The sequence below is a fragment of the Rhinopithecus bieti genome, unplaced genomic scaffold (assembly GCF_001698545.2).
Source record: "Rhinopithecus bieti isolate Rb0 unplaced genomic scaffold, ASM169854v2 scaffold_905, whole genome shotgun sequence".
In the NCBI taxonomy this organism is placed as follows: domain Eukaryota; kingdom Metazoa; phylum Chordata; class Mammalia; order Primates; family Cercopithecidae; genus Rhinopithecus; species Rhinopithecus bieti.
The window spans coordinates 759,702-773,636 of record NW_016803348.1 but is presented as its reverse complement, the minus strand read 5'-3'; the positions used below and the strand labels follow the sequence as shown (position 1 = coordinate 773,636).

General features: G+C 36.2%; 1 protein-coding gene across 1 annotated transcript in view; it reads left to right on the top strand.

Moving 5' to 3' along the window:
* The window catches only part of SLC4A4 (solute carrier family 4 member 4), a 350,025-nt gene that overhangs the window by 241,781 nt on the left and 94,309 nt on the right, over positions 1-13,935 (top strand). The window contains exon 14 of the mRNA XM_017879095.1: positions 1,169-1,440. Within this exon, the coding sequence (XP_017734584.1) occupies positions 1,169-1,440 (272 nt within the window). The remainder of the gene's footprint in view (positions 1-1,168; positions 1,441-13,935) is intronic.

The following is a 13,935-nucleotide window of genomic DNA, read 5'->3' as shown; positions in this document are numbered from 1 at the left end:
CAAAAGCAAGGTTCTAGAGTGTCCAGCATGCACAATCCTTGACTTTTTTCTTATTCTCTTGCAAGTAATACATACTACTACCCGCTTTTTCATCACAAATAAATTGAGTTTAAAAAATCATTATAAAGCACTCTCCACATACTTTTAAAGGAATCAGTATAAAATGGTAGGACATTAACACTTGACCCATCCTTTCAGAGTTGTGAATCTTAAACTATTAATAATTCAGTTGTAAGAAATGGAAAAGGCCTCAAAAGGCCTTGTAAGACAGTGATCTCCTGAGATAGAAGTAGCCTATTCTAAGTCTGCTGTTGGACAAACACAGAAGGATGTTGGTCTCAACATGCTTCACACCCAGCTTCAGCAGAAGAATATCAGATCTGTGGGCAAGCTTCATAAGCTTCATAAGAAGTGGAAGGGTCTGGCAGTAGCATGGCAAGACAGCCTTTCTTGATCTGATGACAGCTCATATTTCTAATTCCACCTCATGTTGGTGGCAGTCTGTCCACACACAGTGAGCAGTACAGGCCATCTTGTGCCATGTTATCTTTTTAACTACTTTTTCCTCTTCCTGGCCTTGCTCTCTCTGGTCTGTCCAGAAAGTTTCTACTACTTATCCTTGAACACCTTGAATTTTTTCTGCAACTTCCTCTTTCCTTCCAACTAGAAGTAGTTACTCCTTCTTCTGTAACATTATCACTTAGTATTTTATAGTGTGATACATTTATCGATTTGTTTCCCTCAGTAGACTGTGATGGCATAGTGACAGAAAACATGTTGATCTTAGTGTCTTTATGAACCCATAAAGCTCATACAAACATTTATTGAACACATACTAAGTACCAGTGTTAGGTTTGCAAATTATTTACTCTATAAAGTCTAGGAAGGTAGGGACCATATTTTTTGAATGAGAAAAATAATAAGGTTTTCACATATAAATGATACAACTACTTTGAATGTGTTTTCCTCAAACTTTTATTGTTTTGAAATTGTATCATTAGACTAAATTCTTAAACTTAGTGCTTTCTGGCTGAAATAGAGTTTCACGTTTAGTGGCTAAAGGTGATCTTGTATTTTTGTCAATCTTTCTGTAGACATTTGGTAGTTTTATATTATTCTTTGTGTTCCAAGGAGGAGGGATCTAAACACCTTTCTTTCTTTTTTCCAGGGACAATGATTTTGACTATTTGGAGTTTCGCCTTTGGATTGGCCTGTGGTCCGCCTTCCTGTGTCTCATTTTGGTAGCCACTGATGCCAGCTTCTTGGTTCAATACTTCACACGTTTCACGGAGGAGGGCTTTTCTTCTCTGATTAGCTTCATCTTTATCTATGATGCTTTCAAGAAGATGATCAAGCTTGCAGATTACTATCCCATCAACTCCAACTTCAAAGTGGGCTACAACACTCTCTTTTCCTGTGCCTGTGTGCCACCTGACCCAGGTGAGGGCATCACACTTCGTGTTTATGCTTGCTTTGTATTTAGAGGAAGGTGTAGGCTCCATGCTTGCAAATTTTCAACATGCTGTCATGGTCCTCAGGAATTAGTCTTGTTTTTTGTCTGACAAACTGTGCTACTGAATTTGACATCTCGTTGCCTAAGGTATTTTAGCTGGATGATTCAACCAGGAAGGAGACCAGGAGCTCTGGAATGTGAAAATAACCAACTCAATATTTTGAAATTAACTCAAACTGTGGGATTTGCAAGGAATTCATGTGTACATTATTCTTGATTTTATAAGTGGGGAAACCTGGATACATGTATTAACAGATATAAATATGTGACAAACTTATCCTCTGCTGCTTCTTTATTGGTGTAGGAATCTCTTCCTTTAAGTAAACTTTTAATACATGATTTTAAGCTTATAGAAGAAAAAGATACTAACCCATTCAGACAATTTGAAGCATTAAATTAAGAAAAAAGAAATTCAGATTGGAATTGCCTAGTGGTAGAATTTTATAGTTTATCTCTGCTAGACAAATAAGAAAAGAAAGGAAGAGAGAAGAAGAAACGAAAGAAGGAATGTGATGTTCTAAGAGTAGATTTATATTCTAGAGTCCAGAAGGACATAAAAACAAAAGTAATTCCTGGAAAGGAATGTGATTCTCTATATCTTAGCCCTTTAAAATCTATCATATCAAACATGAGTTGATATCGTAAGTTTTTCACACACACACACAAAAAAATGTTCAGCTTGGTCTTTGGAATTCTTTCTTGGAGTAATCCCATGATAAAATTCCATTTTATAATATGAAAGGCGTTTCAAAAAAGGATTTACTTTGAGGGAAGTTGTTTTCGATCTTCTCTCGTATAAAAAGGAATAGGGACTGGGTGCAGTGTCTCTTGCCTGTAATTTTGAAATTAACTCAAACTGCAGTATTTGCAAGGAATTAATATCTATATTATTCTTTGTACAGCACTTTGAGAGACTGAGGCAGGTGGATTGCTTGAGCTCGGAGGTTGAGACAAGTCCGGGCAACATTATGAAACCCTGTCCCTACAAAAAATAGAAAAATCAGCTGAGTGTGCTGGCACACACCTGTAGCTACTCAAGGGGCTGAAGGGGTAGCAAGACCCTGTCAAAAAAAAAAAAAAAAAAAAAAAAAAAAAAAAAGGGATAGGCATTTGTGTCAGACAATTAAATGTTAGTAGCACTGGTGATCCTAGGTTATGCAATTAGCTACAGGTCTGTGTCCCTTAAAATAAAAATTGATATGCAGTCCATACTTTTTACTGAGGTCTTTTAGTACCAGAAGTATAGCAGTGTTCAAAGGGCTGGGACACAAATGTGGGGCACATTCATGCAGTATCCACTGTGATTTATAGATTCTGAGGAAAAAGCTCTTAATGTTTACCATAAAACTAACATGGTTATAGATTAGAATGCAGAATGCTCATGAATTTAAAAAATAAGCAAGATACTACAAATTGTTTTTATGCTTGTGGCGTGCTGTTTCAGATTGTTCCTAGATATTTTGGTATGCAACTCATTCTTCTCTGCCACATTGGTGGAGAAGTCTTAGAAGACCAATATGTGTCTTGAATTGAGAAAAAAGAGAACACTACTTCCCTCACAATGAGGCAGTCAGTAACACTGATGACAAGCTAGGGCATTGTTGGACTTTGCACTCATGGATTCTTTTGTGTTAAGAAAATCAGCACACATTAAAATAAAAACCATATTTAAAAGCAATGCAGAAAGATATACAAAGTAGAAATTTAAAGATTCAGACTAACAAGAATGCCATATAGTTTTAAAAGCTAACTAGTGTTCAGCTGTATACTGATTTGAAATATTTGATAATTTAAGAAGTACTTGGAAACAAGCACAATGTATATCACTCAACCCATGATATATATTATTATTAGAATCAATTAAATGTGCTCCCCAGAGAAACACAGATGTTACTGTCACTCAACTATATGGAGCTCTTCCTAGGAGAGAAGGGGGATAAAACTCCCAATAACCATACAATCTGGACTTTCAGGGAAGTCCAGGTATTCAAAACATTGGCTTTATAAACATTTAATTGTGAGATTTTCAGCCTTCCCTTACATTTATTAATTTATATATAAATATATGTATACGTTTATTTATGACTTCTTAGATAGGTTTGAGTAATCATACACCAGGATTTTCTAAAGGAAAAAAAGTACTTTGAGGTATTCATGAAGCCAGATGAGGGCTTTGTCAGCACACCTGTCACACAGAAAAAACCATCTAATGTCAACCCTATACCTACCTGAGGCGAATGGAAACTTGTGTTGGTTGTTTTATTATTTGGATGTTAGAGAAGGTAACATGAAACCAAGGAAGACATATCTAAATGTGTTCAAATTATAAAAAGTACTATGGTTTTACATGTAATCTTCCTTCTAAGAAGGATCTTTGTTTTTTTTGAAAAAGTGACATTAAGGGTGGAATCTATTTTATACTTGCATGGCAAGTGCTGGCATGAGTGGTGATAGCTTTTCCTTTGTCCAGTTTTTCCCAGGTTGTGTAAAAAGTCAGTGCTGAGTAACTAGGAAGTTGTCCAGAAGGACTCTGGCAATTCCTACTACCTCTAGTTGGTACCAATAAAGTAGTGTCACAGGGCTTTTAAGTCAGAAGATCCTATATTCAAGTCCTGGTTTGGCTAAGGCCAAATGTATGACTTTTAGCAAGTTCCTTTTCCCAAGGTAGCTTAGCCCCATCTTCCTAATCTGTAAACTAAGGTTAATAATAGTACCTACCTTATAGATTTATTTTGAAGGAAAAAGAAGAGCTATTACAGATAAAATTCTTATGACAGTTTCTAATATGTAATAAGTAATCAACTGTTAGCTGCCATTATTATTGCTATTACCGATCCTTAAAATTTAGGGTTAGTATTTAGCCTTGAAGTGTAAGTAATAGAATAAACAGACCTGTCTTTGTCATCCTTCCTTCTAGGCATACATTGTTGGGCAGTTGGCCCATTTTGCAACAAGAGTGTTGGTTGTACCTCTTATTGGTACTCATGAAAGATATATATGTGAATATGAAGAATTATTTGAAACTATGGAGATGAAACCTGTTTGTGGTTTGGAAAAAGGCAATGGATAGTTATTTGCATTTTCATGACAATTTCATATTTAACAAAACCCCATCAGATTAATGATTGTGTATCTCCCCCATAACCTTAGTACTTTTTGACAATGTTAATACTTCTCCATAACCTTACTGCTTTTTGGTAGCAAACTGGATAGATTCATCATAAATTTAGTATTTCTTGATATCAAACTGAAAGATGATAGTGAGAGAATAATACAGTTGCATATACAGCTCAAGTAAGTATTCTAAAAATAACAAAAGACTGGCCTTTCATCACAACATGCACTCTTAGTAAAATAATTCAATGAGTCAATAATATTTAAACTGGCGTATGATTTGTTTTTCAACACTGGGACAGTATGTAACAGTGAACCAGCAATTGCACAGATGGAGTCGTGATCCTGCAAACTGAGAAATGATTTTACAAGAATGGAAATAGGGGCCACTAATTACTAAAGAAACCTCTCTTCATGGCCACAATATATTGTGGCTTTTTTGTATGTGTGTGCTTTGTCAAGGTAACACTTCCTTTTCTCTTTTTTTCTTTTTACTTCTCACTTGCTTCCAGAAAGCCTAATCATTTCCTAATTTTTCTTTTCTAAATGCACTTTTTTCTCCATTCATTTTACTCCCAACTACTGCTTGGTAACCCAAGTCATGCACATAGGTTTACTGAGCAACTAAGGAAGCTCAGTTGCAAGTGCTAGTAGGAAAATCAGTCAGAAAGTTTGACATATGTGAGTGGATACATGCCATACGTGGGTGGTTTTTGTGCTAAGATTTGCTTTTCTTAGAAATGGGATAGCTATTAATTAGTAGAGGAAAGGGATGTTAAATTTTCCACTGTACTTCGACGATTACATAGCAGAGTGTGTAAGAAAAAAGATAATTTAGTTCAAAAGCCAAAAGTGAGAACTAAAAAATATCCAGTTGAAGAATAATACATAATATCTAATTTCATCACCAACATCCCAATTTAGAAATGTTAATGTGATAAAGTGTAAATACTATGTGCTTTAGAGTAAACAAAACTGAGTTTAAATTTCATTGTTATCCTGAACTAGGCTGATTACTTAATCTCTTTGTTTGATAATCTCTGAACTGGGTTAGTAACTGTGCCTATTCTTAGAGGTTACTATAAAGGTTAAATGAGATAGTATATGTAAAATTGTTTGGCACCTAATGGACATTGAGTAAAAATTTGTTCTTTTTCGTATTTCTCACTGTCCTACAAAAGATGCCCCGTGTGTTTAATCTTATAATGGTTGTATTCTTTAAAGATTTCAAACATTTAATTTTCCCATAAATTTTCCTAGGGAAAGATACTAACAAGGCTTCTACTGCAAGTCGGCCTTCTCCCCAAAAGTTAACAACCAGTGTGCTGTTACAGACAAATATGAAGCATTGAAACTGTATTTACAAAAAAAAATGTTAAGGCTTCAGTGCATTGTAGTTAGAGTAATTAATACTATTCCATTGAATCTCGAGACTACAAAAGTGTTGTATACTATACATAGTCATTAAGAAAAAGACTTTAAAGTCCTAGAGGCGAGGTGTTCAGTTCTTCTAAGAGGAATCTGTTTAATTTATTCAAAAACGTAAATACTAGAATTTTGGAAATAGGGAACAGAATTTGGGCATCCCCCCAACTTTCACTTGTTCTCTCTTCTGTCCTCTCTGCTTTTAAAATTCTCATTCATTCATCAACAAACATTTTCTGAGGACCTGATTCACTGCTTTTAAGAATTGTGCAGAAAATTTTGCAATCTATCCATCTGACGAGGGCTAATATCCAGAATCTACAAGAAAAAAAATAACCCCATCAAAAAGTAGGCAAAGGATGTGAACAGACACTTCTCAAAAGAAATTTATGCTGCCAAAAAACATGAAAAAAAGCTCATTATTGCTGGTCATTAGGGAAATGCAAATCAAAACCACAATGAGATACCATTTCAGACCAGTTAGAATGGCAATCATTAAAAGTGAGGAAATAGATGCTCGGAGAGGATGTGGAGGAATAGAATGCCTTTTGCATGTGTTGGTAGGAGCGTAATTAGTTCAACCATTGTGGAAGACAGTGGGGCGATTCCTCAAAGATTAAACTAGAAATACATTTGAGCCAGCAATCCCATTACTGGTATGTACCCAAAGGATTATACCATCGACTAATAAAGACACATGCACACGTATGCTTATTGCAGCACTATTCACATAGCAAAGAACTTGGAACCCACCCAAATGCCCATCAACTGATAGACTGGATAAAGAAAATGTTGGCAGGTCATATACACCATGGAATACATGCAGCCATAAAAAGAATGAGTTCATGTTCCTTTGGGCAGGGACAATGAATGAAGCTGGAAACCATCATTCTCAGCAAACTGACACACAGGAACAGCAAAAGCGCAAACACCACGTGTTCTCTCTCATAAGTGGGAGTTGAACAATGAGAACATATGGGCACAGGAGGAGAACATCACACACCGGGGCCTGTCAGGGGGTTGGGGGCAAGGGGAGGGATGGCATTAGGAGAAATACCTAATAACGAGTTGATGGGTGCAGCAGACCACTATGGCACGTGTATACCTGTGTAACAAACCTGCACATTCTTCACATGTATCCCAGAATTTAAAGTATAATAATAGAAAAAAGAATTGTGCTACTTGCAATGAAGTAGGATACACACATACACACACACATATTATAAAATGTATTGTCTTTTTAAATAGTGTTAATTGCTTTTTGAATGAACAAAAGTGAGAGTTTCGTTTAATCCAAACTTTAGAAATAAATTTCTACTCTAATACCTCTGTTCGTTTGCCTAATGTGTAAATCTTGCAGTGACTATATACTCGAGGCACATTAATATTTTGAAAAGGGTCAAAGAAAATTTTCTGACCAGGTGTCAGTTTTACATCCTGAGGGAAAAGAAACTGCTAAAAATAATGAACTATAAAAGTAAGAAAAATAGCCTCAAAGGGACAGACACTATATTGTTAACAAAAGGGATATATTTTATTGATTTATTGTTGACTGTTCCAGGAGAACATGCTTAATAATAGATGCATGAATAAGGTGAGTAAATTCTTTCTCAGGAACCAAGTGCATCCCTGTGTATATTATCTTCAAGTAAAAGTTGGCTTTTTTCCTGGTATGAAACTGTAAGACCAAGCCTAATGACTAGAAGTAGCCATGGCTTCCATTTCCATACCTTTTTGTCATTCACAGCATAAGGAGGCTTCTAGATGCTCTAAAATAGTTGTCACTAGAGTTTCAACATCATTTGTTTCTACATAATTTTTCTAATATATTAATAAGGGCTGTGCACCAATATGTTATAACCATTGAAAAGAACTACTGGATTGCATCCCCTGTGTTCCCATATTATAGTCAATATGTGTTTTATGATTACAAAGCCCATTAAAAGAAAATTAGAAAATAAAGATCATCCTAACTTACCTTCCATGAACTATATCATAATATATGTGATTTTATTTTTATTGTGTGCCATTCCCTCTTTATGAAGTAGGTTTAAATCATAAACTAATGGTAAAACAAGGAAGTACAAGTTCTGCTGCTGTAGCATCCCTCAGGCTTGCATTTGTGAGAATCCTTTACCGGCACAGTTGATATTTTGTCATCTATGGTAATAGTATTTTGGAAGAGACCCATCATTTTAGTTTTCTTTTCCTGTCTTAACCTATGTTTCAGCAATTTCTGCATAATGCTTGCAGGAATCAGAAAATGGGATTGTCATCAGACCTGGAAAATTCTCTAGTTTTGGGTTTATATAAAAGCAGATTTGTAAAAGTTTCCCCACAGTAATGTCTATAACATATCTCCAAAATGTAATGATGGATGGGTATGAGAGAGAAGTTTTTGTGAAATTGGTGACAAAATATACCTATCTTTTTTTTTTTTTTTTTGGTGGGGTCTTGCTCTGTCACCCAAACTGGAGTGTAGTGGCACGATCATAGCTCAGTGCAACTTCAAACTGCTGGGCTCAAATGATCCTCCCACCTCAGCCTCCTGAGTAGCTAGGACTACAGGTGCATGCCACCATGCAGCTTAAATATATTCATCTTAATATCTCCACAGTAGCTCAGCTCTTTAACTTCCAGCACAACATCGTAGGTGAACTTGTGAATAGTGCCTGTAGATTAAAGAATATGCAACTTGAACTTGCCTAGTTGTGGTGAAAATCTCAAGCATTAAGGCTTGCTGAAGATACTTGGGAAAACTAAAAGGATAATAAGAAAAAAACAAAGAAAGACTTACTGCTGATTTTATCTGTTTTAAGACTTAAGATTGAGATAGTGGCAAATAGTTTCCCTATAAGCTACTTCTCCCAGTTTTCCTAATTTATTTTGTCTTCCCTCAAAAGCCATTTTTACCTTTTGTTGCCTTTATTGACCTAGAAATTAAAAGCATATGTGTTTGACTTAATCAAAAGGTACTAGTGTGCTCAAGTTATCCAGAACCCTTAAATAAATCTGACATGACCATGTGGCAGAGCTTATTTAATTTTATCCTTTATCTATTTTCTAGTTACTTACTTGCCTTAAGATATTTCTTAAATGTAACAGAATAAAACTTTAAAGTTTCATTATCATGGAAAATAGTCTTAAAAGTTTTTCTTGTTCACATCAGGTTAATCAGTGCCACATTATTATAACCCTAAGAAGCCATGTTCGGGGCACAGGTTCAGATTAGACTAATATTTATTAAGTACCATCCAAGTGCCAGACATTTTACTAGGGGATTTTAATCAACTATATCTTAATAACATTATGTATGTATATTTAACCATCACATAAATCTTGAGAGATAGCTGGCATTCATCCCAGGGACAAGGTCTGCTTTCTGCAGGTCAAGCTAGGAGTAATCTTAGCTGCCATTTATTTAGATCTATCCTGATACTGGACACTGTGTTTACAATTTTGCCTATATTGTGTTATTTAATCTGCACAGTAACCTTATGAGGTAGTTGGTTTCAAATCCAGTTTTACAAATGAGGGACATGTGGTCAAGAGGTGGGAAGTAACTCCTCAAGATTATGCGGTGAGGGAGCTTAAGGGTACTGTGCTCGGAAGTTGCTGGGTCCAGAATTCAAGCCCAATCCTAGTACTCCCTTCTCCACATTGTATTAGGTTATACATAAAAGCAGACAGCTATGGCCTTAGTGACCAATTGTTGCTTACACTTGACCTCACAGTCTCACGTGAGTTCGTACCTGTTCCTTCTGGTACAGTTCCTGCTAATGTGTAGAGCAGAGGAGCCTTGGGGTAGTTCCTGAGGCCGGGTCACTAGAAGATAAAGAGGGACAACCTTTAACAGTGCAATAGATATTCCCCTATGCAAGAGGTATGCCAACACTGACATGTGGATGTCATCTCCTTTTTTCTCTCACAGCTCCCACAACTGCATTCATGCTTGATCCCCTTGTTCTTTCTCTAAATCTCTCATTAAACATAAAGAAGAAGTCAGCTGAAATGCCTAGTGTTCCATTATTGGAATGCTAAGCTTGTGGGAGTTATTTATATCTTACTGCTCAAGGTCATTGCCAAGGTCTGATTTTTCACACACAAAATAATTTTGGCATAAATAGGCTAAGAAGGAAAAGTCACAGATACATTTTAAAAGGTCTCTCACTTACAATATTCATTCCCTCATTCTGGAAAATCAGCTAAAATCTGATACATGGGAAGGAGAAACGAGATATGAAAATCCAAGTATGGAAAACGATCAACCTGTGGAAGCTCCCTGAAAGCCAGTATGAAACAGAGATTGTCCCAGTGATAACTGTCTAAATCTAAATTAGCCAGATTCCTAGGGCAAAGGGTTTCTTTGCTTCATGAGCCAGGATGCTGAGCAAATGGGAGAGACAGTGTGAAGTACTTTAGTTTTTCCATTTGACTTTTCCAGAATCCTAATTAAGGAGATTGCAGATTCCATATATATGGATCATTCTGCAATTGGTTGCCAAAATATTTGCACCTGGATCCAAATGGTAACCAATGGTTCTTGTAGACCAAGCTTCCAATTGGGATTGATCATCTTCTTTTCTGTGAGCCTAAAGAAATTTACTTTTCATCTTGTTTATGGAGTCTAACATACCCTGCCAATATGCATTTACGAAAGTGCTTTTTAAATGTATTTATTTTCAAGTCTTTCTTCTGAAGCAGATGCTTATTAAAAGAAGTAGGGAACGTGTTATATACTTTTTACTGTCCTTTTGATAATGGTCTTTTGGCATTTTGAGAGCCAATGTGCTTTAATAGCTTGTCTTAGGGGAAAAAATTGAAATTCTAAAAGGAATTTAAATGAACAGAGTTGATGCTTATCCAAAACTTGAGAGCAGCTACTAACGGTTCAGACTGCAATCCTGTTTTAGTGCACCCCTGGCCTTTATTATCCATCATTCATTTCATGAAGAAAGAGCCTTGACTATCTTTCCTCCTCAGTCTTTACTCCTTGCTTTTATGCAGAAAAGTGTGTTGCAAAAAGACCCTCAAACTCTCGTGACAAGAAGCTGATAAAATTGCATTAAAGAATCTAGCTCAAGAAGGGAAGCTTCTCAACACCATCCAAATAGTATCTGTAATTTCACATATGCTGCTTTTCCTCAAAAGCTCAGACAGATCAGACATTTCAGGTCACGGTTGAGAGTCACATCATCGAACACTGGCAAGTACTATCTCACCTTGAATTCTGTGGCCACATAAATCACCTGATTTTGATGGTTAGAAATGCTGCGTAGGAGAAGAAAGAATGCTGAAGGAGGTCTTGCTACCAACTCTGCTTCTGATGAACTATAACCCTGGGGAAGTAACCTGGCACAGTAAGCTTCAGAGTCTCATCCAATATGAAATGGGTATAAAAGTATAGCCATTATGTGCTCTAGGATGTTTTCAAATGAAGAAATACAATGTAAGAAAATGTTCTTTCAGCTTTTTAAAACAACATAGTAATACAAACCTAGATTTTCTTAATAATTATTTACTAACATCTTCCTTTTGAGAATGGATTCATTTGGCTTTATTGTTTAGGCCAAACATCGTTTAGCCTATTTTGTTTTTGTTTTTGTTTTTTTAACTTTCATTTAAGTTTGGGGTACATGTGCAGGTTTGTTCCATAGCTATATGTGTGTCATGGGGGATTGTTTTAAAGATTATTTCATCACCCAAGTATTAAGCCAAGTACCCATTAGTTGTTTTTCCTGATCCTCTTCCTCCTCCCACTCTCCACCATCTAATAGGCCCCAGAGTGTGTTGTTCCCCTCTGTGTGTCCATGTGCTCTCATTATTTAGCTCTCATTCATAGGTGAGAACAGGCAGTATTTGGTTTTCTGTTCCTGCATTAGTTTGCTAAGGATAATGGCCTCCAGTTCCATCCATGTCCCTGCAAAGGGCATGATTTCATTCCTTTTATGGCTGCATAGTATTCCATGATGTATATGTACCACCTTTTCTTTATCCAGTCTATCATTGGTGGGCAGTTAAGTTTATTCTATGTTTTTACTGTTGTGAATAGTGCTACAGTGAACATGGGTGTACGTGTGTCTTTATAATAGAACAATTTGTATTCCGTTGGATATATACCCGGTGATGGGATGACTGGGTCAATTTCTCTATAGGTCTTTGAGGAATCTCCACACTGTCTTCCACAATGATTGAACTAATTTATACTCCCACCAACAGTGGGTAACATGATGCCTCCAGCCTTGTTCTTTTTGGCTATTCAGGCTCTTTTTTGGTTTCATAAAAATTTTAAAATAGTTTTTTCTACTTCTGTGAAGAATCTCAATGGTGGTTAAATAGGAATAACATTGAATATATAAATTACTAGGAGCAGTATGGCCATTTTAACAATATTGATTCCTCTTATCCATGAGCATAGGATGTTTTTCCATTGTTTGTGTCATTTCTGTTTTCTTTAGCAGTGGTTTGTGGTTCTCCTTGTAGAGATCGTTCATCTCCCTGGTTAGCTGTATTCCCTAGGCATTTATTCTTTTTTGTGGCAGTTGTGAATGGGAGTTTGTTCCTGATTGTTGTTAATATATAGGAATGCTAGTGATTTTTGCACATTGGTTTTGTATCCTGGGACTTTGCTGAAGTTATTTATCAGCTTAAGAAGCTTTTGGGCTGTTTTCTAGATACAGGATCATGTGTTCCTTTTTCTCTACAATCTCACCACCATCTGTTTTTTTTTTTTTTCTTTTGATATTTTAGTAATAACCATTGTGACTTGTGTGAAGAGTATCTCATTGTGGTTTAGATTTGCATTTCTCTAATGATCATTGATGTTGAGCTTTTTTTTTTTTTCCTATGATTATTGGCGGCATGTATGTCTTCTTTTGAAAATTGTCTGTTCATGTCCTTAGCCCACTTTTTGATAAGGCTGTTTTTTTTTTTTTTTCTTGTAAGTTTGTTTAAATTCCTTTTAGATACTGGATATTAGGCCTTTGTCAGATGCATAGTTTGCAAAAATATCCTTCCATACTGTAGGTTGTTTGTTTACTCTGTTGATAGTTTATTTTGCTGTTCAGAAGCTCTTTAGTTTAATTAAATTCCGTTTGTCAATTTTTGCTTTTGTTGCAATTGCTTTTGGCATCTTTGTCATGAAATCTTTTCCCATGCCTGTGTCCTGAATGGTATTATCTACATTGTCTTCTAGGGTTGTTATAGTCTTGGGTTTTACATTTAAGTATTTAATCCATCTTGAGTTAATTTTTGTATATTGCATAAGGAAGAGGTCCAGTTTCAATTTTCTGCTTATGATCAGCCAGTTGTCCCAGTATTATTTATTGAATAGGGAATCCTTTCCCCCATTGCTTCTTTTTGTCAGGTTTGTTGAAGATCAGATAGTTGTAGATGTGCAGTCTTATTTCTGGATTCTCTATTCTGATCCATAGGTCTGTGTGTCAGTTTTTGTACCAGTACCATTCTGTTTTTGTTACTAGAGCCAAGTAGTATAGTTTGAAGTTGAGGTGTTCTAGATACAGGATCATGTTGTCTGCAAACAGGGATAGTTTCTTTCTCTTGCCTGATTGCCCTGGCCAGGACTTCCAATACTATGTTGAGTAGGAGTGGTGACAGAGGGTATCCTTGTCTTGCGCAGATTTTCTTTTTTTTCTTTTTTTTTTTTTTTTTATTATACTTTAAGTTCTAGGGTACATGTGCATAACGTGCAGGTTTGTTACATATGTATACTTGTGCCATGTTGGTGTGCTGCACCCATCAACTCGTCAGCACCCATCAATTCATCATTTATATCAGGTATAACTCCCAATGCAATCCCTCCCTGCTCCCCTATCCCCATGATAGGCCCTGGTGTGTGATGTTCCCCTTCCCGAGTCCAAGTG